We start from the raw sequence: 27,186 nt of genomic DNA on the forward strand, positions 1-27,186 counted from the left end.
CTACATTAACATTTTAAAGATTCATTTGAACAAGGCAGGTCCAACATAATGTAAAAACAACTTACAACATGTAAGTAATTACACCACAATTTATTGGGAAAGTCTGAGTGTCTCAACAACGGCCAGGTCATGTTGTCCTGTCTGACAACAACTGAAACGTCGGTTTGCACTCACAGCGCGACTACAAGGACCATAATGCATTGCAGCGAAACAGTCATTATCATGACACATCTTCAACATTAGGAAAAGCTTCCTCTTATGAAGCGTTTTATTTGCTAACCTTGGGGAGAGGTTGGCTCCTTCTTATGGTTAGTATTTGAGAGTTAAATAAATAATCGTCCTGGCAAACAGAGGTTGTCGGACACTAAATGTATGCAGTAGGTGCTCTACAGCTAGCTTTGTAGCTCAAGAGCTCGCTAAAAAGAGAGCTTCACAAGCTAGTGCGCGCTAACGCTAGCTAACTGAGGAGACCGAGTACCTAACATTTAACGTTACTTGGAGAGCTAAATTTCTCAAAGACAGCATCTGAAAACGGGGTAACTGTTGTCTGTATATCAACAGGACTTAGCACAAAGTAGCAGCACAAGGTGAGTCGCTAAATATCTTGATGTAGCAGTTGTGTTACGGTGTTTATTTTTTTTATCCAAAGATGGCTAGCTTAACTTGACAGCTAAGTTACCGTCATGATTCAAGGACTCGAAACAGGTAACTTAGATAATGTATGAAGTGTATGTTAAAAATAACTGAGCAACTCAACTAAATATGCTTTTCATCTGAGCGGGTGGCACAACGTTAGTCAGATGTGTTGTCATTAGCGATGTTTTAATGCGCTGGCGTGTGAAACATTATCACGTGAGTTGCCACAGCACAGGACACATAACTCATTTTCTCCAGTTATAAAATAGCCTAGCGTTACTGCTGCACTCTGTGTTTATGTTGTAGGCCAAACTTTGGCACCCAATGGCTTGTTTTCCCACTTACTGAAGAGATGTTATTTTGTGATGTAACGTTAACATAACAGTTTCATATCTGACTGTTGTTTCTTGCTAATACATCGTCTGAACAGCAAGTTATGCAGTTTGCGCCCAAAGAGTGGGATATATCTTATCAGTACAGCTTTTAGACATGTAATATGATCTCATTTGTTCTGTGCATGTTAGTTTCGTCGATTGTGTCTGGAGCAAAGTAAAGTGACAAAGACAAGTAGAACCCACAAAGTGGATTAACTGGTCTTGCAGTGATGGAGTAAGGTGCGAGCCTGCAGTAAGGTGACCCACTTTGCTCACTGACACCTGCTCTGCACCCTTTTCATTAGTGGCCTTTTTATACTTATTCAGCCTGCTGTTGCTAGCATGCAGAAACTGTACTTTCAGGGCCATTTCTTAAAAGACAGTCTTATTCTTACTGTCTGTTATGAGGTGTTACCTACTAACTCTCCATCCACCTCAATCACTTAATCCCTACTCAGAGCCTCTGTAGAAGTTTATATTCACTGTGATATGCGTCAGAGTTGTGATCTATCCGCCTAAACACTCTAATGACTTAACTTTTCATCTCCATTGCTGTGACAGTCACACTGTTGCCTTCTCAAATACACTGTTTCAGTCATGCTCGGAGAATTATTCTCCCATTTCCACCTGTGTAGTGTACAGAAGCTAATCTCACCACTCCAAATATTTTTTCCCAACAGAACGGACGTGACACTGGATTTGCACAGCTTCACCTCGTCTTATCTGTCACACTCTCTGTTTACTGTAGTTAAACAGACCTCTCTAGTCTCTACCCACCCCGGCAGCCATTACGTTTCTTTGCATGCTTAGTAGTTTGTTCATAATCAAGCTGACTGCATTTCTGGTGCAGTGAAAGAACGTTTGATGATAACCTCTAAAAGGGCTGACACACAAAATGGCATGCATTTTAAATGAGGAGACAGGTCACCTGGATCAAATGAGCTTTCACACCAAAATGCCAGATAGGTTTAATGCTTACCTGTAGTGGTTCCTCTCACAACAATACCAGTATGTTGTTGTGTGTCAGGGTCCCATTGTGAGACTGATATTATTCTGTTTTGCACTGGTGCAGAAAAGGTTTAAGAACGCTTGATATGCACAATATGGTGAAGTAGTAATAATTAATCTAGCTCCTCAGTGATAACATTACTAGTGCTGAATGTTTGCTGTCAACATTTAGAAGGAGGGATGCAACGATTATAGATTTTGATGGTATGATTTTAGTCTGAGGAGAAGTCACGGTTTCATGATTATTATACATTCATTTATTTCACAATACTACGGATGGATAAAATCACATGAGCATGTTTCATTTTGAAGAGGGAGCATAAGACACACACTTCATCAAGGATTCTGCAACAGTGGGTTGAACTGTAGCAGTATCAGAAGTCGTCTTACGCTAAAAGTGAATAAGAAAAATGAAAATAAATAATCCATGCCAAGATGAACTTTGATTGCAGTCCAATCGGACATTGCAATATCTAAAATATTGTATTTTTAATTATTATTATTAATATAAGATTAAGATGAACTCTTTTAATCCCCCAGGGGAAAATATTACTAATGTAGGTAATAAACTGAAGTGCTTTTATCATCAGTGATCCATCAGTCGGTCGTCCGTGCCTTTTTAAAAAATTTGTTTTTAATAATCTTTTTTATAATAGATCTAATTTTACATGTCTATTTTTTATTTATTTATTTTTTCAGTCTTACTAAAAATCAAAGAAAGAAATTGAGGACATCTCATGCAGGTGTTATTAATCACTGAATTCAATTAATTAGATCCCATGATATAGTGCTGGAAGTCAACAAGATCCTAATGTTAAGTTAGTCTTCTACACCTGGCGTATACCTACCATCCTAGCATTTACTCAACACAGATGGGAGGAAGCAACAGGATGTAAATAGTTACATTGAAGCCCTTGAGGGAATAACATGTTGTTTTTCCTGCTTTATTGCTATTTGTTTACATCGCACTGAAAGCCCAACATTTAACTCACCGCTACTTTGTTGATTGTAAGTGACACATATTTCATTCCCTTCCAGCTCAGTGTTTCAGTAACTTGCCACTAAAGTAATGATTTTTTAACTTGGTTATTACTTAGTGTATTACCTTGATGGTGATGGTGATCTTGCAGATGTTGCATTAAGTTTGAGTTTTTGGATCCTTCAGCAGCAAGTTTTACAAATTGGAGATCCGTCTTCTTGAACAACCTCCTGGCCTGACACTGACAATTTAAGGCGTTTTGGTGGATGCAATGCTTCCATGTTGGGTCCTTCAGCCATTGCCAGAACACTCCTCGTCTCCTTAGCTAATGTCACCCCCCCTTAAACACAAATAAGGGGACTCGCTCTCATGACAGCATGTGTAACTTTTTGTACCTGAACCAGGTTTGTTTTGGTTCCACCTGAAGTCTGCCAGACTGGTTGCACCTATGGACTTTTTTAACACAACTGTCTAATTTTGTTTAATTTTCCTCACAGTACAATTGTTGTTAATAGAAAAATAATGTACCATAATGTCCCTTTTTTGAGAGTGAGACCAAAACACTCAGTGTAGCTGAGCCATTACAGTTACAAAACCATGATGTTTTAAAGTGTGGTTAATAGTGAAATCGGTTAATCACTGCATCCCTGTCTGGAAGTCAGTACTATACTCTGGGCTTGATGGGTACTAAACCAAAACATTCCCTGTTTACATATTTCTGTTTTATCTCTCCTTTCCTCTCTCCCTCACAGCTTGTCTGTAGAGACACTGATGTAAAATTACAGGCTACAGATGAAGATGAACACGTCCTTCACATGGTTTCCCATGATTCTCACCTGGAGTGGGAAGGTGTTGTGAGAAAGGAGGAAGAAGGGAGGACCACACACCGGGACTATAAACAAGAGTCATGAATCTCCATCAGGTTCTCACAGGGGCTGTCAACCCTGGAGACAATTGTTTCTCTGTAGGGAGCGTCAACAATGTGCCATTCACGGTAAGATATTTCAAGCTCTGGAAACATTTCCATACCAGCTATTAGGGAGCTCCAATTCTGAGGCGTTTGCCAAACTGATCTGACACAAAGAAGAACATATTTCTGTAATTAAGTTGTTTTTTAATGTAAATGTGTTTGGTAGAGCAGCGGTACAGTATGGAAACAACACTGATGCCAAGGAAAGCTTTTATAAATTTTAGTGTTATCCCATGGATGAAGAATAAGTCAAGGTGGCGATCCTGATTAGAACCTGGCTGGATACTGAGCATTGATGTGAAATATTCTTATGCCTCTAAAGCCGCATTTCAACCGCAGAAACCTTCTCCAGGTACTAAGAACCTTTTGAGGTCCTCTACCTGCTCTCTCGTACTCTCGTATTGATTTAGGACCAATTTAGGACAAAGGGTGAACATTTCGTTTGTTAGTGTTAAAGTTAAACTTAGGCTTTGTTGTTGGCTTCCTGAAAGAGAGAGAGAGCGGTGCGAAGCCCATGAATGAGACAAATAAAACGTTGTTTTCTGATTGTTTTATGGCGGTTATGTTCTAAAGCACAAATAACCATCAAACACTCAACAGATGTTACAGTGTGGAGACAGATGCTCTTAGTTTCAGTTTTTCTTCCTCCTTTTCATTCATTCATTCTGCAAGTCATGCAGCAGTAAATACAAAGAACAAGACAAATCTGCGTTGTTGTTCCCTCGTGTTATACTGCATCTCTTAATACTGCCATCATTTTTAAACTCCCCATGGGTCTAATTTGCATGATCCTCAGATGCTGTGGAAACAGAAACAGGACCCAACTACAAGGACTTTAAAGTTCCAAGTGGAAACGCGGCTTAACTTAAGTTTGGAGTTCTGGTCATCTATGTTTTGGGGAACAAACTTGAGTTTACTGAGGTGCAACAAAGGATCCATTAATGATACTTGGACCCTGTTTACACTTAGTTTTAAAATACGTCTTGGGTTATCGGATCACAAGTGGCCAGTGCTTAATACAAGTGTAAACGACCACCAAGACACATTGTGATCCAATCATTCAAACCACTTGCTGAGGTGGTCTGGGATGCATTTGACCACATATCTTCTGTAGTGTAAACGCACAAGGACGTAAAAGGAAAATACGCCATCAATGCAGGACATGATGGTTGTTTTGGTGACAGCACACCAATGCCAAGTGACTTTTTCCTGCCAATCTCAACAGTTGGAATAGCCCGTACATGTATATTAGTTCTTGAAACTTTTTTATTTGCCTAGCTAGCCTGTGCGAAACAAATCTGGTGCCTGTCTGGTGACAGACTGACACAATAACTGTGCACAGGGCCGGTGGACCTTCTAGCGGAAGTGACGTAGGCAGTAACGTAATCTGAACACAAGTGGTCAGCTGGACACCTTGGAGACGCATGATGGACACAGGTGTGAACAGTGACGTGTCTGGGCTGTCCACTTGTGTTTGGATCACCGAAACACATGTTAAAACCAAGTGTTAACAGCTTCTTGTTTTTTTTAGTCCAAAATGCTTTGCAAACGGTCACATAAAATGAAAGGGCAGCTAACATGCCAACCCTATCAGAAACCATGTCAGTCTGGTTACACTCTAAGGTGGAGAGTTCATGACATTATATTGGTGTCAGCTTTTCTCCTAAAACAAAAAAAAACTTCTTCTCATGTATACTCTGGTTTCAATGCCAAACAACTCTAAAGAATGGTATTGTTGAGGAGCACACACTTTCATCAAGTGTGGTACAGTGTGGCGCAGGATGCAGCAATATCATTGATATTGTAATACAAATGTAATGTATTGACCCAAGGTGTTTCTGTTCATCATCTTTAAAGCTGCATAGCAGATAGATGATATGATTTTCTTTGAGCTCATTCATCTGTTCTTGCTGATAGCAAGGAATAGTACCTCCACCTGCTAAGTCAATATACTCACAGTATATGACAGTTTAGATTCAATATTGTATGAATCAACAGTCCTACGACTGATGTGAGAAAAAGAGAGAGAAAGCGAGCAGAGAGCACCAGCAAGCGAATGAGAGAGAGATAGAGAGAGCGGCGGTGGTAAAGCGAGGAGAGGGTGCAGTGGTAGCGAGAAGCCTGTGAATAAGACAAATAAGAAGTTATTTTCTGATTGTTTCACAGCGTTTGTGTTTTAAAGCACAAATAAATAACCAAACACTCAACAGATGTTACACTGTGGAGACAGACACTCTAAGTTTCAGTTCTAAGTATAACTAACTAGGTAGAATATGGTAGAGGCTTCATTCCCAGGGGGGATTAAGATGCTAAAATTGTTTACACCATGATATAAAAGAAGAGGAACTAGAGACTAAAACACTGCAAAATAGCAATGATATCATGAGTTAGCCTGACCCAATGCTTCATTATGAAGGCTAATTTAAAATAACTTAAGAAGATAGCTTATGTTATTGTGTTAGGGATGCTAACTGCTGTGTAATTTAGATCATGTTTAATAGTGAAAAAAGCACTTCCCTATACTGCAGGAACCCCTTGTTTAGGTTTTAAGACTGTGTTAAACTTCTGAAATACCAACGCAGCACCTCTGGCTGCCTTTTCACTCTGTGATCTGAAAACTATATGAGATACTTTCTCCATGCTATTCACAGAGTGGATCAATAGGAGAACTATTTATGTCCCCTGTCCTCTTGTGAAGGAGGCATAGTCACAGTGAATCACAGCTCACGTGAAGATCCCCTTCTGAGGGGAGAATTCTAATCTTATCTTCTTGTACTCCAGAGCTGTCGTATGGTGGCATGTTTGATGCTGTGACACTGGCTCCAGGACAAGTACACTTGAAGTGACCTTTCATGCAATTCTCTCTGGATTGATCTGAGTGTCATTTTCATCTCTCTCTCTCTCTCTCTCTTGCTCTCTCTCTTCCTTCCTTGCTGCTCTCCTTGTCTGTTTATAGGCCTATGCGTCTGGTTGTGATGTGGTGATTTTGGGCAGTGACTTTGAGCGACTGCAGATCATCCCAGGGGCCAAACATGGCAATATCCAGGTTGGCTGTGTCGACTGCTCGCTGCAGGGAGGACAGGTAAGAGTAATGGAGTGCTGCTCTGTGATGTCGGGCACTCAGGCTGATGTGCTCTTGGGAATGACCCTGAGTTAAAATACAGTTTTCTTTACTTCTGCCATGTATTACATAGAAACATCAGGAACACTTCAATCCAGTGTTACTCAAATCATTAGGCAAGTAACTGTACCTCTGCTGTCATTTCCTCTTATCTTGGCACTAAGCCTTTTCTTTGTAAAAACTTCTATACCAGTGTATTACAGTACAAGGTTTTTCATGGATCCAGTTAAATAGTACACATTGTTTGTTCAACAACTTTCATCTACGTGAGCCCAAGGATCCTTCATTAGGTGTCAGACATTTTAAATTAAAGGCTGTATGGGTCAATTGCAGATAAATGATTTGCCACAGAAATTGTTTCTACCATGTGTTAACGATGCAAAATGAGTGATATACAACTACAATGCACCATGTTCATCCTCAACCCTTAATGCTATCCCCTTTTTGTGAGAGGTCAAACTGCAAAAACGGGGGAACCGCTTCTAAGAACTTGTTAAATGTTGAAAAATAAAACACTGAGAATCATTCACATGGTTTTCTTTCCTTTTACTTCACTTTATTTTAATGACTTCACAACATGGGCTGGTGGAATTTGTTTTTATAAATATGTGGTAGGCAAGTTCGGTTCAGTGTCAACAATATTGTACATAACTAATTAATCTTACCCAAATTTTGCTGAAATGTCCAGGTCATTTGTGTTGTGTATTGTGCTTTTTAGACTTAACTGTTACTGTTTTGCAGAAGGCACATTAGTGGGAAGCTATGTTGTCCTCTCATGAAGTGTTGGCAGTTCATGTTTTCAGGAAAGACATTTGTTTGCACCATCAAAGGCTCTTTAATGAACTTAAGCTTCCTGTCATGGACTCCCAAGTGAGGGGAAAATCATCTAGTGAAGCAAGCAGTGATAGAGCAGGCACATTGTCACTGATAATCTTATATCCCAAATGGTTTTGGGGTATAAAAAAATCTTGTGTGATGTGTTTGTTATTTGCATCTGGGACAGATTTGTGAAAGAAAATTATTGCATGCAGTCTTTGTAGTGTTTCTTATTGAACTCACAGCATGTTTTCTAGTCCATTTTCAGCACAGAGACAAAGAGAGGATTGCGTCTCTGTACGATTCCTGCTTGTTATAGCAAAAGTCCAATTATTTTGATTTTAAATGTGGAAATTGATCAGGTTTTTTTTTTTGTCTTCACTGGTTTGCTGGTAGAGTTTGTGAAGGAAGGCGGTGTTGGAGTCAGTCCCAGTTGCAGAAATGATTTTGGACCAAGAGTGAAGAATTTTACAGTGTATTTTGATTAAGCACTGTTTTGATGTTTTGCTGAATTTACTGAATTTAATGTATGATTTTTAATGTGTCCAAAATTCATGAAGTTAAAAAAATGAGATGTGAAAAACACAATTGTTTGACCCTCTTAATTCTAACCCAGGCTGCTTTAGGTTGCTGAACTTTCTTCCACAGTTTTGGACCTTTTGCCCATTCGAATGCTGCCATGCAACTTAACATCTTAAGCTGCCAAAGATCAGACTTAAATCTCTGCACTCAGTGTGTTGAATCTCTGTAGGGTTTTTTATTAACTGTGAAGTGAAACTTCTGTGAGATTGTAAAATTTCTCTTCACAAATTGTAAGTTTTAAGCCATTAAAGGAGACATATTGTAGAAAGGGAGATTTCCATTCTTTTTTTGATTTTGATTATAATGCAGGTCGAGGTGCTACATAAATACTGTGAGAGTATCAAAACGCCCAGTGCACTGAGAAATGCACACACATTTTGCTATCATGTATGTTTGCACTAGTTTCTCTCCTCTCCTCTGCTCTCTGTGTTTCACTGGGGGCGGGGCTTAGCCCCTCCACACACACACACACACACACGAGCAGAGCGGAGCAGAGGAGAGAGACTCGTGGAGAAAACGCTGTGTGTGTCAGGTGTCAGGAAGCATATTTGTCATTGCACAGACCTCCAGTGGTTGGATAACATTGTCCTGAGTGGTGGCCACCGCAATTTACTGGTTAGTTATACCCAGAGCCCTGGTTTTTCCTAGATATTAAACTGGGAAATTGGCATAATATGACCTTTTCAGTTGCTGACATTCATAACCTGGTGTTGACCCGATGAATTCTGACCACAGTAGAAGCGGTCCCCAGATGAGGCTTTGGTTTGTGTATGGCTGTATTTATTAATACTTATGTGGTTACGCGTGCCACGGTAGCCTGCTGGTTAAGACACATGCCACATAACCACAACATCCGCGGTTCGATTCCGGCAGCTGACCTTTGTTGCATGTCAACCTCCATCTCGATCTCCATTCGTTTCCTGTCAACCCTCTCAGTTGTCGTTATAATAAAGGCACAAAAATGCCCTAAAAATATATTTTAAAAAATGTTATCACAGCTTATTCTTTCTTTAACAGAGTTTTTCACGTGCATGGTTGCTTTTCTTGAGTTTAATTCTTTAATATCTTAGTATCAGTGTTAATAACTACAAGGGAAATTATTCAGAATTTGGTGGATTTCTATCTAAATCACATTCATTTTCAGTAAAAACCCTAAATCACAAATATTAGCAAAGCGACATACTTTCATACTTTTAGAGTTTGCTGGTTTTTACATGGAAACCAAAGCAACCTATTCTGTATTACTACTACAGTCACAGTATTCCTCCTAGTTACTAAGTAACAGTCCTGCACCGAAATATAAAGGGAGACAGACAGTTTTGCCACATCTGCATAAATTTGACAGTTTAATTGATGATTCTGTTAAAGACAGAAGTCCTCATTGCCAGGCTGTTACTGTAATCTGGGTTTATTTTTTAATTGGGAATAGTGGTAGCCTTGTAAAAGCAGAAGACAAGTCTGATTTAATTCAAATGAAAAAAAAATGTGCTTACCCAGTCTTTTACCACTCCCCTCATGTGATGTTTAATCCAATTCATTTAGGCCAGAACTAACCTCACATGCCTCCAGCATGGTCTAGTATCTGTTTGAGCATGCTCAGTTGGTATGCTTGGCAGGTCCACTTCACTGCTCCCCTCCACATTGTGATATTTGCAATGCTGTTAGTTAACACAGAGATGTTGAGCACAGCTCCCCTGTGCTCATATTATAAGTGTTTTAAGACATCAAATGGATGTTGTAAGCATTGATGACCTATTGCTATGAAACGTGTTTTCCAGTCTCATTATATTAATAGTGTAATTTGTTATAATAACAGTAATGTGCACTGGCCTCTGCACTGCATTTTAATTTACTTTGTACCAACAATTTGGACTCAGCACAAACTTTGCATTGCTTAATGTCATTAAGCAATGCAAAGTTTCGTCATTATTTTGCAAATAAGGTTAATTCTGAAGTTTAATACCAGGTCCACTTTTATAATGATATAGTTTGAACTCTGTGTTAGCTTGCCTCACTATTTCTAATGTCTTTTCTGCCTATTTTTGCTATCGAGGGCCTTGATCAGGTCATATGTGTCTTTAGTATTCAAAACAAATGCATGCTGAGACACAGGGAGCAACCTCTGCCAGAAAGCAGTGATATGAAATTAAATTCTAAAAAACAGCACTGATTAATTACAATCAAGAGATAATAAAGATGTTGATTTTAAGTATTTTTCCAGCATAATATGATCTCAAAATATCAGTTGAGGTTTTATTAACAATATATACGAAGGAAAAGTGATCATAACAATAGAAAAAGAAAAAAACAGCTGTTTGCTTCACCCTGATTAGGTGTATATTTACTTAATTACATTACTTCTTGGATAGGATCTATAGTCTTTTGTTTGTTCTTTTACTGTATAAAAAAGTGTTACTTTTTGTGCTGCAGTGTTTTGTGCTTTTACTGCGTTTTAACTATAATGTTCTATAAAAAGAATATACATTTCCCTGATGTATCATAATGCCACAAGCCATTTTCTGTCTAGAAGGATACTGTGTGATTATGCATGTGACGGCTTGTATGTGTGTGCTTGTGTCCATTTATACATGTACACGTGTATGTGTGTGACTCACTTCTTCATGGTATTCATTCTCTGACAGTCGACATTATTTACCCCATTAGAGACACAGCTTGTATTATTTAAGTCCTGGACCTTATTAAGCTTGTTATTTGTGTTCACTGCCATAGAAATTTCTCCCATTCAGTCTGTTTAACATTGTGACAGTAGCTCCCATGGAAAGCTCTTGAGCTTGTAGCCTTGACAAATGCAGAAATGGGAGGTGTGCATGCGGTAGACGAGGAAATGTTGACTCAACACTGGGTTGTTATAGGCTCAAGGTATTTTTGGATTGTTGTCCAGGGACTACTCTTATTTACTGTTGAGATATGTCATGTTTATATAGTAAGCTATAGATTGTTTTTGTTAGCTCCCATTTCCTGAATAAGAACTCTTGAATAAGGATGTACACTCATTATTCAATGCCTAAATGGTGAAAAACAGGGATCTTTTCTGCAAGAAATATGCCTATTAGTAGGCTCTGTCAACACACAGGTGGTTTCTATTCCATCAACATGCAGTTGTTTATTTTGCAATGAAATGTTGTCTCAAATGTGTTTACTTTATAAATGATCTACAACGATAATTTAGTATTTTTTTTATGTTTAGAAATGAAATTGGAATGCAGTATGTGAGATAGTATATGGTTGTGTAAAATATGTTTTCAGTGATACCTTTTCATCCTGTTTTAGAACCAAATGTCTGAGATGTTGCCTTTTCTTTCCCTTGCTGACAGATTGCAGCTTCCTATGGAAGCATTGTGTGTGTTTTTGAGCCAGTTCAGCACCCAGATCAAAAAGACACATCGTTGACCGTGAGTAGCTTGAATTTTCTTTCAGTCACACTCTGGTCATGCATGCATTCAGATCAACCCTAAAAAACGGGACCTTTCTTTTCCTGGCTAAAGTCTCTTGATATCTGAAGTAAAGCAGAATATTGTTACTTTAAACCAAACAGAATAAAGGACTACTTTTAAAGTCAACAGGGAAGAATATTTGTAATGCAAGTGTACATTCAGTCATTGATATATTCATTGTTTATTCATGTATTGTAGTCAAGTCAGAAATCTTAGGTTTGCTCTTTCAGTGTTGAACAGCTGTGTTTGGATAGAGAGGTCAAAAGAATAGTCTCAAGGAATGGAAAGATTTTATTCATCCTGAACACAACCCAGAACCTCTTTTATTGCAGAAGTTCCCTCGTATTACTGATCACATGTGGCTCACATGAAAGCATCTTCACTGTTGGTTTTTGTTATGCATTTGTAACTCTTAATATCAGGGACAAAAGTAAATGTTTTTTCTCAAATTGTGTCTTATTTTGTAACATTATTGCCTTTTTGTTTTTAATATTGTCGTCTTTTTTGTGCACAGAAGTTGAACTGCCAATGGCAGAAGACTGGTCAGTTTGTTTTGCAGTCCATGGTACGGAACCTGGCCTGGCACCCCACAGGTACTTTGGATATCTGTATACAACATAACACAAGAAATCAACAATTATATTTATGTCCTCAAAGCATTAACTATAAATTATTTTTTCAAAGAGTGCTACTGTAGGTCCAGTAGAAAATCATTAGTATGATGCAAGATGTGTGGTATCTCTCCTGAAAGAGTGAATGTGTTTTTTGTATATCCAGGTAGCACTCTCTTAACAGGCTCTAGTAGCCTCCAGTTGTGGTCTAATGTTAACGGAGTGAAAGATGAAACTGAAGAGGGAGAAAAGCAGACAGAATTGACCACAAGAGACTCTCATTCCTCATGGAGATGCATCTGGCAGAGCAAGTAAGAACTGAGAAGGACAAAATATGCACATGGTGCTGGCTCCTCTTGGACTTTAAGACAGTGATTGTATTGTTTTCCGTTTTGTCAGGCAGGAAATTTCAACCACAATTCTGTATTTGTTCAAAGGGGATAACTCCTGTTTATCTTATATACTGTATTTACAACAGTATTTTCAATTATGTAGACAATGCTTTTGTAAAACCACTTTTACTTTTTGATACGTACATCTTACTTTTAAATTTTTTGTTCTAATTTTATTTTCAGTATTGAAATGTGTCTTAAGGAGTTGCTGTTATTTACTGTATCTTTTGTTTATTAAATATTACTGAGGTTTGAGAATACTGTAACTTTTTGTGTTTGTCCGTAGGACGGCCTCTCCGGTCAGTTTAATGAAGTTCTCTCCTGATGGGGAATTCTTTGCTACTGCTGGACAGGTAGGTTAGCTTTCGAGGTTTGTGTATGTTTTGATGTAAACAAGTCTAGAGCTACAACAATTAGTTGATTAATCTATTAGTCAATTCACAGAGAGTCATTCAGGAACAATTTTGATGATCGAAAAATCATTTGAAGTTTCAACTCAAATGTGCAAATTTTAAGCTTTTCCGTGTTATACACGAAAGTACACTGAATGTCTTTGGGTTTTGGACTGTTGATTGTACAAAACAAGACTTTTGAAGACATCGCCTTGGGCTCTAACAAAATTATAACAGGCATTTTTCACTAATTTCAGACATTTTATAGGCAAATTGATTAATTGAGAAAATAATCATCCGCTTAATTTATATTGAAAATAATTGTTAGTTGCAGCCCCACACAAGTCTGCACAAGTCAGCCTTTAGTGCATCATACTCTAATGAAATCTGATTTGGCCAAAATGTTTGCATTATCCATTCATGTTGACAAGGCCAAATTCTGTAAACTCTGATGTAACTGAGCTGTTGTATCTGCATGCATCACAGCCCAAAGGCTTTAACCTGGGTGAACACTTCTACTGCTTGGCATTAATTATATATATCCCTGTTTGTCTCTCCTCTTCAGGATGATTGCCTAGTAAAGGTTTGGTACAGCACCAGTAAGTGGAAGTCTAGTGTTTCCAGACTTTACACACCTCCAGAATGCAATGTCAGTGTCCAGGGAGAGCTGGCCTTTTCCTTTGTCTACCTGGCCCATCCCCGCTCTGTTACCGGCTTCTCTTGGAGGAAGACCAGCAAGTTCATGCCACGGTATGAACAAGGCAACAACAAGAATAACACAGGTTAAGAAGTATTGTTTACCCTCTAGCATCTAGACCATAGCCTTAAGAAGGATTACAGAATAATTGCTAAAACAATAATCAGTATCCTATTTTTTTAAGACCTGTTTTGCTGGTTAGACAGGACCTGTTTACCAAGAACAGGTCCTGTCCCCAAAACACCCACACCAAAAAAGCAGCAACAGGACAAAAGATTTTGTGAGTGAGGGATAAGCAACACTTTAACTAGCCTTGAGGCAAAGTAAACAAGAATAGGCATAACAATCATTTTAACCTCAGGCGTCTTCTCTACACACAATGTAAACATGTCACAAAAAGCACAGAGATCATTTAAGGTTCCAAAATGAACACCATACAAAGATAAGATAATAGCTGAAAATATAAAACTGGGCACCCAGAATATATATTATTCTTATCAGTGGATATCAAAATAGCCTTTGTCTCTCTCAGGCCCAGTGCCAGGATGAAGTCACTGAGTGGCTGTTAAAAATTGCTAGGAGGGCCTTTTTTTAAATTTGATTTAACCATGCAATAGCCTCAGAAAGGCTAAATAACAACAGCTACTGTTTCAAAATCAAAGAATACATTTATTAATCAGAGCACTCGCATAAGAACATAGCACTAGCAGAGCACTAAATATTTTTCAAATTTATGAACGATTCTCTGTCAAAATTAGCAAGGGAGGCATCTAGAAACAGCTGTTTGCCGCTTGCAGCTCTCTCTCAAACAAACAAACAAAACTACAAACAGTCATGTGTGCTGTGAAAGTAAAAAATACATTTGTCTCCAAACTTACTTGGTCTGCTGCTTTGAACTTCAGTAAATGCACTACTATTTGCAAATAGGTTTTCAGGTGGACTAGGCTGACAGGACACTAATCCTTGCTTAACCTAATGCTAACAATATATTAATACAATGGGAAATCCCATAGGAAAAATGGCAAAGCTAGCAGAGTTAGCGTTACACTATTTAACTGAAAACAATTTCTAGATGTGTACACAAAATGGTCCTAATGAACCCATAATAAAGTTTAAGATGTAGCAGAAGCATTACCAAACAAACAACATGACAAGGGAGCCTTGAATTAAGACATAGCGAATATAACTACAGCATGCGTAGTGAGCTAAGCTACAAGCAAGATAGCTCTGGGCTTTGGGAAGGCCTAGGGGTATGATTTTTGGTTCCATCCACTACAAATCAAAATGTGATTGGTTAATTCATCCATCACTTTCTAAACAAACACACACAGCTATGGGGACTATGGCCATCTGGCCTGGTTCTGAAGTCCTAACCAGTGAGTGAGCCAGCTAACCTTTTCTCTGCCTGGAGACAACAACAACAGAAATTGCATAGTTTAAGGATAGTAACCCTTTTATGTCTGAAGCAAACTTGTTAAAAAACGAAGCTAAAATTAGAATTAGAAGAGAATAATTATTAAATAAAAGACATTACATTTAAAATGCTGATATGTTTGGCCCTCTCTGAAGGCCTAGAAGGCCCTTAGGGTTCCCATCCGCTTTAAGTAGTATGTACAAGATTAGATTCAATCATTTTTTTATCATCAGTGTTATTACCTTACTTGTAAACCTTTACTTTTTGCCCTTCCGTTCAACTTATCTCTTCACTGGTGTTTCTCCTTTGACCTGCTGTTGAATAGTACCATAGGCGTTAGATGATTAACATCGTTACTGACAAGTGTGGCGCCCTACAGTGGACTTCAGCTTTAACCCTTTGTCTGTTTCCTTCCTTTTTCACCCCTCCATTTTTCTTCATCTCTCCTGACAGAGGTTCAGTGTGTAATGTTCTGCTCACCTGCTGTAAGGACAGCGTGTGTCGCCTCTGGGCAGAGACTCTGTTGCCAGGTGACAGCCTCCTGTCTGGTCACCATAACAACCACACCAGTGGCCAACACAGTGATAAACTGAGAAGTGCTGGCCCCTCTAGGAAAAACACCTGCAATGGGAAGACTCAAGGGAGAACAACACAAGAAGTAAGCAAATCTAATGTGGTGCCTGCTTTAAGTAAATGTATCTAACTAACTATAATAATATGTAGATATATTTACCCGAGAAGACCAGTAAGAACCCAAATCATGTCACAAAATGAAACTTCAAAAAATACAAACTATAGGAACTATAAGTATGTTAGTACCCCTTCACAGATACACACACCTACATGGTTTAGTAGGTGTACAAATGACAAGCTTTCATTCCTTTCTCCTTCGATATTGTTGTCATAATTTGACAACAAGTGTGGCACACAGATTGAGACATTTTGATGACCTCTTACAACACTCAAAAAATTTAAATGCGCTTGCTTGGGCCAGCGCAACATGTTTGTGTCAGAATCAAGAGCATTATTTGTATAGCTGTATCACAGTGAGAATATCCTCTATTTTGGTTACAAAATGCATAAAGAATCTCCATATTTTTTTGTAAGGGAAATGATTGGCACAAATGCTGTGATATCTTCTTTGTCCAGTTAGGCCCCGAAGTAGAAGCCAGGCTACTATACTTTCACCATTGCTAGTGTAGCACATTACGGTACTGTAGAGATAAGGAAACAAGAGCAAACTTGGAGACGGAGAAAGTAGATAGAAAAAACAGGCTTAGTGGAGTTAAAAGGGAAAATTAATTGGCTATCAGGCTGGAAGATGGTTTTTGAAGCTTTGTAGGGCTTAAAAGCATCAGTGAGGAATACTGGCCTCCTTTCTGCCTCCTTTCTGTGCTGCTGCTAACTCATACATATAATGGTCTTCAGCTCTAAATGACCTAGGTTGTTGCTGACAGCTTAGCTACAGTAGGCCTCAAACACAATACTTGCATCCATTTAAATATGGACATTCAAATGGTTATGAGTCTCGCTGGGACTTACAGAACTCAGGGCAAATTCCTCCACTGTGCCTTGAGTAAAGCCTGTAAAGAGTACACGTGTGGAATGTTTCATTAAAAATCACAGACTGCCGGATGATCCAGGCGATCTTAGTCTGAGGTAGGCTTGCCGCGGTAGTCAGTGTCACCGGTGTTACACGCTGTTTGAGCATACGCCGATTACATTACTTGGCCACCACCCATATGGTCGTTTTGCTTTTTTTTTTAAGAAATAAATCCCATTTAATTCATTTTCATGTATCAGCGTTCTCAAATAAAAAACTCTTAATTTGTAAAATAATAAGCGTGTTATCGATACTTAGTCGGATGATGGACGCTACAATTATAAACTGAAAGTGTCTGCTCCATGACTGTTTATAGCAGCAGCAGTCGCAGCACAGAGCAGCGGAGTGAGACGTCTGTCTTCCCTCCTGCTCTCTGCTGTAAACACACGTAGCTGTTAGTGAGCAGCTGCTCTCATGTCTCCCTGGGTCACGGTGCTTGTTTTTAGCAGAAACCCTCCCGTGCGCTAACTCTTAAGTAAGGGGAAGATCTAAACTAAATATCTAATGTTAAATATCAAAGTAAGAGCTCTACGGATATTGAGCGTCATCAACGAATATCTCAATAACATCAGTGTTGTCACGCGTTTATTAATTGGTGGGGAAATTCTGTCACCATGGCATCTCTAGCCTGAGGTAACTCACTTCTTCTAAAACTGAATGGATGGACAATATGGAGAAAGCCCTATTTTAAAGTCCATTTTGGTTTGATGCCTCAGGGTGGGATAAACAATGCAAGATGTCTCGCTAAATCAGTGAAGTTTATTAAGCCCAAAGTTTCTTGATAAGAGTGCCGTCTGAGAATCTCTGAAGGAGGTGGCGATAGGGGATTTTCCACCATAATCTAATTTTACTACTTGGATGTAAAACCAATAAAGTGTGTGTGTATCTGCTGTCTACTGTATCAGATGGTGAGTTTACACTAATTTCTTGTTAATGTTTGACACATGACCTCTTTGCATATGACAAATGTGTGACACATATCTCAATAATACTTAGAGCAACTGCAGTCATACAGCCCTTTTTATTTCACCCATTCCATACAAGAGTAGTCTGTGATATTCAAGCACATTATTATGTTAATTAATCGCCATAATGCTGAAGAATTTCTGTCTTCTGGACAGCTATTCTTGACACTACTGTTACAGATAAATCTCTTCTTTTGACCATTCATAGACTAAAATCTAGACCTGTAGTTCCTTATAAGTTACTGTGAAACAACAGAATTACCCAGAATCACATTAACCAAGTAACAAATATAGTTTAGTTTCAGTTCTCATCACAATTCTCTTGCTTACTTACTCTTCCATGCTCTGTCTATCTCTTACTTTCTCTTTTTTAGACAATTAGGGCACTATAATGATGTTTAAAAGTAAATAACATTAAATGTAATTCCTATTCTTAAGAGAAACACCTGTTCACTAAAGCTTGAGTAGCTAAACTCAGGCTGGGAGGAGAGCCATGAAGCCCAGTTGATTTACACAAGTTGATTCACTCCCCAAAGTGGATTTAACCTGTGTCACTTTGTCAGTCTGAAAGGGCTAATGCAGAGCTGTAGCTACCACCTCCCTGCTCCACCCTATAAACACTTTTCAAGTTATCTAAGAAGATATAAATCTCTGTGGAGAATCATGCAGGAACTCAGTCTCTCTGGAATTTCTTCATATGTTTGTAAGCTGTAAGAAAAAAAAACACTTTAATAAAAATCAAGGCAGTCTACATTCATAAAATAAACATTTCTATCCACAGAAGTCATCTTTTTTTTGGTATTAGGCTATGCGGCATGTAAGAACAGCATGTTAAAATTGTTTAATTAGCTAACTTGTTTAATTAATCTTTTCCCTACAGTTGAATTTTCAAGAATCATGGCACTCCCCCTTTTATCGGGATGTGCCGCTGCCCTCTTTGACTGGCTGCCTGCCCCACCATCAGAGCCGACACTACAACCACAAGAAGAGCAGCAGCAACATGCCCCATGCCAACGCTCTCTGCCACTTCCACATCGCTGCCAGCATCAACCCTGCCACAGGTTAGACTGAAACACATTTCTGTCTGTAACATCTTGTTGATCCTTTTTACCAGCATTTTGTGGAACACCAAAGAAATTCTCCAAATTTAGTGAAGAATTTGAAGCCTCAAGATGGTCAAAAGCACTTCTTAAAGAGAAGGAAAGAATGCAGAACACCCACAGTATGGCAGTAGTTATTCTTAAACCATAGAGACCTCATGGTTAGAGTTAGCTTTGCCTGATTAAAATCAGCTGCAGGTCAGAGGGCTACACCTCTGTATTTCTTATGGTAAAATATGCTGTAAATTTTGTAAATTGCCTGAGGTTGTTTCTTTAACATCCCAGTGAACATTTGTGCTCAATGAGAACTGCTAGGAGTAATTTGTGTTTTTGTGGGACAGATTAATTTGACCTGAATCAGGGCATAATCCTGTAGATTTGTTCAGCCTTCAGGCAGAGAAGTGCTGTAGGATTGTATTTGTATGCTTGAAGTATGCTTTAGCATACCCCATTTCTGTTATTCTTCGCCTTTTCCTAATTGTTTTATTATATTGTTTACCTAAATTTTTTGTTGCAGACATTCCTCTGCTTCCCTCCATCTCCTCTCTGAGTGCTGTGGATGATGAGGAACCTGGAGGCCCTTTTACTGTCCACTGGCTCAACAACAAAGAGCTTCATTTCACTTTAGCTATGGAAGTCTTCCTGCAGCAGCTCCGAGGCAGCCTGGAGCAACAGAGCGAATGCTCCCATGAAGGTACAGAAAATATATTTGGATCAAGCATAAACACTACTTGAAGGTGTGCGCATATGAACACATCACATATGATACAACACTGTCAAAATAGAGTCATGTCAAAATAACTTTCCAATATAAATGTCACACTTTTACATATTGCATTCTGCATACTCCTTTTCAGAATTTATTTGTAAGTACTTTGGTTTGTATTCTCTTCCAGAGCCTGAAAATGAGGATAACTTTGATGAAGACGATCATAGTAGCAGGCCAAATGACCCCCAAGGACCTGAGGCTGCAGAGCTTCCTCTCGCAGCAGTGGAGCACCAGGTGGACGTGTTGTTAGAGGAGTGGAATAAAGGGGCAGACATGTTATTCAGCATCCATCCCATGGACGGCTCCCTGTTAGTCTGGCATGTGGACTGGTTGGATGAATACCAGCCAGGCATGTTCAGACAAGCTCAGGTAAATTCACTGTTGATGTTGTTTAAATTTGTTTTTAAAAAATTACAAAATGTAATTTATGTTGATTTAATCAACAAATTTAATCGCTCACCTTCTACATGTGTACAAAGACTGATAAGGAAATACAGAAGCGTACCAGTGTTAGGATGAAAAACAATAACAAAGCAAATAATAATTATTTTTTGTTTATAGTTGAATGGGAACATTATAAACTAATCAACTAACATCTCCTTTCATTTGGTCACTCTTTCAAGTGACTTGTTTGTATTCACTATTTGGAGAAGTGCTTCTCAGGGAATAGGATTAATTCATCATCTCAATAAGATTGTGAATAATTTTGACAGCTGTGATGGTCCACTTCCTTTTCTAATGGCTTCTCATCCAACCGTTCAGACAATTATATTCTAATTATGAGTGACTTAGTATCAAATTCAGAAGTCCCTTGATGCATTTTATTAGTGGTAAAATAATGAGAACCTTATGATATGTCTGTCTCAACAGTTCAGTTCAGGTTGATTAAACCTTGCTGCTTTTATTAGCAGACAGAAAACTGAATGTGTGCATGAGAATTGTTGAATATTATTCTTCTTTACATATGGGAAGAGACAAATGAAGAAGGTTGTTTCCCTCAAGTGTCAATAACTGTCTTAGTCACGCCATTAATTTCAAAAAGTCAGTTGTCATTAATTTCCTGAATGGAGAATAGAAGAATTCGTGCCCCTTTGTTATTAGTTAATTCATTTGGAAAATGACTTTGTCATTTTCAGAGTCATCTGCTTCATTAGCACTTACACATGGGTACAACATTTGGTCAGCTTTGACAAATAGACGTTCATTACTATGAAGAATTTCATCTATTTCATAATGTTGCTTATTTCAAGATGAAGCAGAATGACTCTGTTGGCTGAGCCCCTTTTATTACTAACTGTAAGTTAACGTTTTTAACTGTTCTCTTTCTCTCACAGGTGTCGTTTGTGTCCCGTATTCCTGTAGCGTTTCCTACAGGTGATGCAATCTCCTTGAGTCACAGCGTGGTTATGTATGCCTGCAACAAGAATGTAGATCTGGCTATCCAACATGGCAGACAGCGACCGCCTGGGAGCACACTGCCTCAAACCAAATCCGCTCTTATTAGCTATGGAGGTCAAGGGAAAGCTGCACCCAGCAGTAGTCTTCGACTAAGCATTTTCACCCCCAATGTGCTTATGATCTCCAAACATGCCGATGGCTCTCTTAACCAGTGGGCGGTCAGCTTTGCAGAGGACTCTGCTTTCTCCACAGTGCTCAGCGTCTCACACAAGTCTCGGTACTGTGGTCACCGTTTCCACCTCAATGATCTGGCCTGTCATTCCTTACTCCCTCTCCTCCTCACCACCTCACATCACAACGCCTTGAGGACACCGGAGGCAGACAACATCCTGGCGCCTCCAGAGGCCTGCTCCTCTGGTTTCTCTCATTCAACTTCTCTGCCCCGTGGGTCACGGCCCAGCCGAGTGTCCCTGGGTATGATTTCCCAGGATCCCAATGCTATCTACAGTGAGCTGATTTTGTGGAGAGTGGACCCTGTGGGTCCGCTATCTTTGTCAGGCGGAGTGTCTGAGTTGGCTCGAATCAATTCTCTTCATGCATCAGCATTTGCAAATGTAGCCTGGCTGCCAACACTCATCCCCAGCAGCTGTTTAGGTAAGGACATAGTTTTATAGCTTGGGAATTGCTGAGGACTACATTCTTTGTTGCTTTTACAATTGACCACTTAAATGAGCACAGCTTTCTTTTTCATTATTGTTATTGAGGTTCAGCAATATGAAGTAAAAGTTGTTGTTTCTTGTTTAACTAACTATGGCCAAATGAGACTAGCTTTGGGACATGAAAATCCCATAAATGTAAATTTTAGAAAAGTTTTTTTTTCCTTTTTGCCCTCATTTGTAGATAAACAAACAACTCATCTGAAAGCAACTCTTTTTTTCAACTCCATAAAATCCACGAAGGCTTTACATTTTCAAACAAGATCCCAATAATGAAATTGTTGGAGGAGAGTACATAGTTTAATAAGAGGAGGATTTGCTTGTTTAATGTATCGTACTTAACTATATACTGTGACTTTGTCTTCTTATATTTATTTGTAAAAACAAAAGTATCATAATGGCAGATGCTGTTAAAACATTTTCTTCCTCTTTCCTCTCTTATTAGGTGTGTACTGTAACTCTCCCAGCGCCTGCTTCGTTGCAAGTGACGGCTACTCCCTTAGGCTATATCAGGCTGTTATCGAAGCCAAGAAACTCCTAAGTGAGCTCTCCAATCCTGAGATATCAGTAAGTTAACAACCAGCATTATATGATTTGTGTTTTAAGCACACCAATAACAAACACATCCGTGTTTCCCTTGGACCTTTACAGAGGCAGTGAAGTAATAAGATGTTGGGAATGTGCAGTCTTGCTACTTCATTAGTGTCAGCCTTTGAAGAAAAATGTCATAGGAGGATAAGATAACGTGAGAAATATGATGATGTCACTGATTCTTCTAACTTAGCACAGCAGTCGAGTACCACAAGAGGCAATGGTTGATATTTAATTTTCATGATCTATTAATTGTTATTTTTCCCTAGTAAAGAATCTTCTTCATTGGATATGATAGCTTATTGTTTTTTTTAAAGCAATTGTCATTTCAGTGCCATTGTGTCATCATCATAAACCTTCATATGACAATTCATGATTTTTAAAAATGTATTTGGCATAGCAACTGTATGTTTTAACTGTACAATACTATTGTTTAAATATGCTCAGATAATGTGAAATTGTTATTTGTTTCTCTTTAGAAATATGTCGGTGAGGTGTTCAACATCATCAGTCAGCAATCCACAGCAAAACCAGGGTGTATTATAGAGCTGGATGCCATTACTGACTTTGTAAGTATACATAAAGATGAAGAGGAATGTACAGTATTTAAGTAAGAAAATATCTTCGTCCCTGAGGAGCTTGCATATCTAACAGTACAAAGACACTGTAAAGGTCTTGGATGAAAAATATATTAACAGAGCCTTCTCCCCTGAAATGAAACATATATAAACTTTAATATATTTAAAAGCCACAGTTGAATTGTGGACCGTTTGTAGCATGAAACATTCTGCAGAAGACTTTTGAGTCGCAGCGAAAGGTCACCCATGAAAAAACAAAAACGGGTGCAGAGCAAAGCTTCTCTCATCCCCTCAGGCAGTTATGTGTGTGCGCGTGTGTGTGTGCATGTGTATGTGTGTATATGTAACATTAACACAGCTTGTGTCTATTTGCTACACAGTGGATGAAGCCTGTTATTCAGTGTCTGTATCTGATGTAGTATGATAATGGCTGCTGTTGTCCTCTACAGCAGGGAAAGGAGACGCAGCTCCTGCATGTTTTTGAGGAGGATCTGATCCTCGGCAATGAGAGAACAGAGAGCGCACAGGAAACTCCTGATTCTGCTCATACTGGTACAGACTAAATTTACTTTTTCTTATTCTTTAACACAGATATGGTTTTTATATCAAACACTTGCACCTCCCTGAAAGACTGATTGTGGCGCAGTGAATTAATATTCCCTGTGTGTATTTCCTCGCAGCCTCTAGCGAGCCAACCTTCTCAGCACGTTTTTTCCTCGTGGTGGTCGAATTAACCCCGACAGGGCGCTCGCTCCTCCACATGTGGCATCTCCATCTTGCTGCTCGACCTGTCACCATGGGTGAGTATTTTTAACAAAAGAATTAAAGTTCATGGGATGAAGGGAAAATTTCACCGCTGCAATGAATTGCTTCAGGATGAGCACTTTTATTCGTTCAGTCCCCAGTCAAATAATTGAATGTCAGCCTAAAGGACACTTTTTAGTTTTATACCTGAGAATATCTGCATGCATCACAAGTACTAAAATCCTCCCAACGAACCCGTAACATCTAATAGCGAGCATTAAATCTGTTCTAAAGTTCAGAAATGCGTGTTATTTTATCCTGTCTAATGATTTTGGAATGGTTGTAGACATAAATTGTGTATGACATCAATCTTTTGTCTCATAATCTTCATAATCCCTTCCTGTTTATGTATACACAGAGGACACTACACCAGAGAAGGATGCCAGCACAGCTTCTTCGATGAACAGCTCTCAATTTAACTTTGAGACGTTCAGTTCCTCAGTAACTCAGAAGAGTAAACCCTGCACTTCCAATCTGCAGAGCGCCTGTCGCCTCAGCCTCACAACACACAGGCTTTACAGCCAGGAGATTGCTCTGCCAGCAGGTGTGGAGGCCATCAGTGTTACACCCTCAGCAGGTGAGGAACAGCAAGGAATGGACACATACATACTGTACAAATGACATAAGTCAAGGAACTCACCCCTGCTGTGAGATGCAGGAGACACACACACAGGCTGGCGCAGAGCATTTTTGTATGAAAGGTGTGATAACAATAAAATGCACTTGTCGAGGCATTTACTGACACCAGCAAATAATAGGGTGCAAATTGTAGGTTGCGATGGGCACCTCATTTTGTACAAAATCATCTTTGAGTGAACAAATGATTGCAAACATTGATTCAAATAACCTTGTCAGGAATGTATAGACGGGTCCTATCGACCAAAGAAAAGGTACTTGTGGAATGATAGGAATGAAAAACAGAAGCTAACAACGAAAGGGATGTTTGTAAAAAGATTTCAGTCTTATCGTGACTACACAAGATTGGAAAGTGAATAACAATTTCCAGCTCTGTTTAAGTTCAGGAATCTCATAAAAACACCTGGAACAAAAAGAATCATGTTGTAGATGTGCAAATCTTTTTAGTGTAGTCACCGTTAAGCCATGAAACCAATGTCATTGCATATTTTCCTTACCTAAAAGTGAGTTGTTAACTCTCCTTCTAGGTCACCTCAGCGCGTCGTGTTCTCTGCCAACTGGCCGCGTACCTTACCTCCTCGCTACTTCCTGTTCTGATGGAAAGGTGCGCTTCTGGAGATGTAATGTCACAGAAACAGAGCACTCGGGTATGGACAAGTTGATGTATCAATGGGAAGAGTGGCCTCTTCTTGTGGAAGAGGGGATTCCCAATTGCAGCGCAGTAAATGTGCAAGGTCGCCCGATAGAGGTCAGCTGCTGTCACACTGGACGGATTGCAGTTGCCTACAGGCAGACACCAAACACATCTCCTAACCTGACACCTCATCTAAACTCTCACGGACTGCTGACTTCTCCCCCCACCCTGGCTTCCTCCCCTTATGTGCACAACAACAACACCAACACCCACCTGACCCCAACCCTTACTATACAGCGTAGCGCAAGTGTCCCTCCAAGCCCTTACCCAGCAAATACTAGAGAACCACTGGTCCACATTAGCATCTTCCAGTGTGAGTCCACTGGTGGTTCGCAGTGGATTCTTGAGCAGACGTTAGTCCTGGACAGCACAGATCCCACAGCTAGTTACGGCATTAGCAATAGCACAACTGGGGATACCAATATTCCAAGCAGTAACATGGACTTCTCTATACCTAACGAGCACTGTCTTGGTTCTACTAGTAAGAGTCTGGTTCACTTGGACTGGGTCTCCCAAGAGGATGGATCACATGTTCTGACTGTTGGTATTGGGACAAAGATTTATATGTACGGCCGTCTCTCTGGAAAACCTCCAGAACTCGGCCTGTCATCTGATGTCAGTAGAGACCAAAGCTTGTCTCGTCTTGTTCTGCTTCGATCAGTTGATCTGGTCTCCTCTGTCGAAGGCTCTTTACCCATCCCAGTCTCCCTCTCCTGGGTACGAGATGGTATCTTAGTAGTAGGCATGGACTGTGAGATGCATGTCTACTCCCAGTGGCAGCCCCCAGCACCACCCAAACCCAATGTTGCCATTGTCCAAGATACAGACATCAGCAGCAGCGTCTCCTCCATCGTCTCCGCTGTCAGACAGAGCCAGGAGGAGGGCCTTAGTCCAGGGGCTCCCATGTCCTTACTGGCACCTCCCAAAAAGGCCCTTACAAGATCAATGATGAGCTTGGCTCAGAAACTCAGCGGGAAAAGAACAGCTTATGACCTGCCGGTAGAGATGGAGGATTCTGGACTATTCGAAGCAGCTCACCAACTCTATCCCACCCTGCCCCAGTACCACCCAGTACAGTTACTGGAGCTCATGGATTTGGGGAAGGTAAGAAATTACTGAATGATGTCTATAATTACATATATTTTCCTTTTTTTTTGGTTATTTCTTATTTCCAGGACAGCCTGGTCAGCCTGACCTTTGTCAGTTAACATAATTTCACTTTTTAGGTTTGAACTTTGTAGAAGTTGTAGTGAGACAGAAACATTAATTTGAAAAAAATGAATTTGAGAGTAAGTTGACGAGTTGTTCTGGGTGCCTCACAAAACTTTGATATATCTGTGTTACACAATTAATCTCCCTTAAGGTTCACCGTGCCAAAGCCATCCTCTCTCACCTGGTGAAATGCATTGCTGGAGAAATTGTGGCTCTTAAAGACAACACCACCAACCCAGAGAAACGTGTACGTTCTCGAACCATCAGCGCTGGAGGCAGCACGGCCAGGGATCGGAAGATGTTCAGCAAAGCAGAGAACTCCACCACAGACTACACAGAGATTAGCTCCATCCCTCCTCTGCCTCTGTACGCCCTTCTGGCAGCTGATGAGGACACATCACCAAAGCCTGGTGTGTATTTCAATAGCGTTTGACATAGGCTGAGTAAAGCGAAGTGCTTAGAATAACATATATTAAGAAATGTGCTGGGAAAATGACAAAAAAAGGGAAGCAAAAATGATGTTCACTGATGATAATTTGAAATTAAAAAGTGGAAAAGTGAATGCAAGTCAGTTAAAGTGAATTTACTTCAGACACAGGGCTATAAGAATGTATTACACCAGAAAAAAAATATATTACACAAGGTGCCATGGCTGCAAAGTCATCATTATTAT

General features: G+C 39.6%; 1 protein-coding gene across 3 annotated transcripts in view; it reads left to right on the plus strand.

The window, feature by feature from the left end:
• Positions 1 to 212: 212 nt before the first annotated feature.
• Positions 213 to 27,186, plus strand: part of LOC121904260 (dmX-like protein 1) — a 63,285-nt gene continuing 36,311 nt past the window's right edge. For 2 of the 3 annotated variants that reach the window (XM_042421912.1, XM_042421914.1), the window contains exons 1-20: positions 213 to 587; positions 3,750 to 3,991; positions 6,924 to 7,049; positions 11,822 to 11,899; positions 12,456 to 12,534; positions 12,719 to 12,863; positions 13,231 to 13,297; positions 13,902 to 14,086; positions 15,901 to 16,105; positions 18,896 to 19,076; positions 19,633 to 19,809; positions 20,012 to 20,253; positions 21,219 to 21,936; positions 22,444 to 22,565; positions 23,069 to 23,158; positions 23,617 to 23,719; positions 23,848 to 23,967; positions 24,330 to 24,548; positions 25,135 to 26,405; positions 26,665 to 26,923. In XM_042421912.1, coding sequence (XP_042277846.1) covers positions 3,905 to 3,991; positions 6,924 to 7,049; positions 11,822 to 11,899; positions 12,456 to 12,534; positions 12,719 to 12,863; positions 13,231 to 13,297; positions 13,902 to 14,086; positions 15,901 to 16,105; positions 18,896 to 19,076; positions 19,633 to 19,809; positions 20,012 to 20,253; positions 21,219 to 21,936; positions 22,444 to 22,565; positions 23,069 to 23,158; positions 23,617 to 23,719; positions 23,848 to 23,967; positions 24,330 to 24,548; positions 25,135 to 26,405; positions 26,665 to 26,923 — 4,474 coding nt within the window. In that variant the 5' untranslated portion in view covers positions 213 to 587; positions 3,750 to 3,904. The remainder of the gene's footprint in view (positions 588 to 3,749; positions 3,992 to 6,923; positions 7,050 to 11,821; positions 11,900 to 12,455; positions 12,535 to 12,718; positions 12,864 to 13,230; positions 13,298 to 13,901; positions 14,087 to 15,900; positions 16,106 to 18,895; positions 19,077 to 19,632; positions 19,810 to 20,011; positions 20,254 to 21,218; positions 21,937 to 22,443; positions 22,566 to 23,068; positions 23,159 to 23,616; positions 23,720 to 23,847; positions 23,968 to 24,329; positions 24,549 to 25,134; positions 26,406 to 26,664; positions 26,924 to 27,186) is intronic. The other variant, XM_042421913.1, reaches the window with a different exon arrangement.

This window comes from Thunnus maccoyii, chromosome 9, assembly GCF_910596095.1.
Source record: "Thunnus maccoyii chromosome 9, fThuMac1.1, whole genome shotgun sequence".
NCBI lineage: Eukaryota > Metazoa > Chordata > Actinopteri > Scombriformes > Scombridae > Thunnus > Thunnus maccoyii.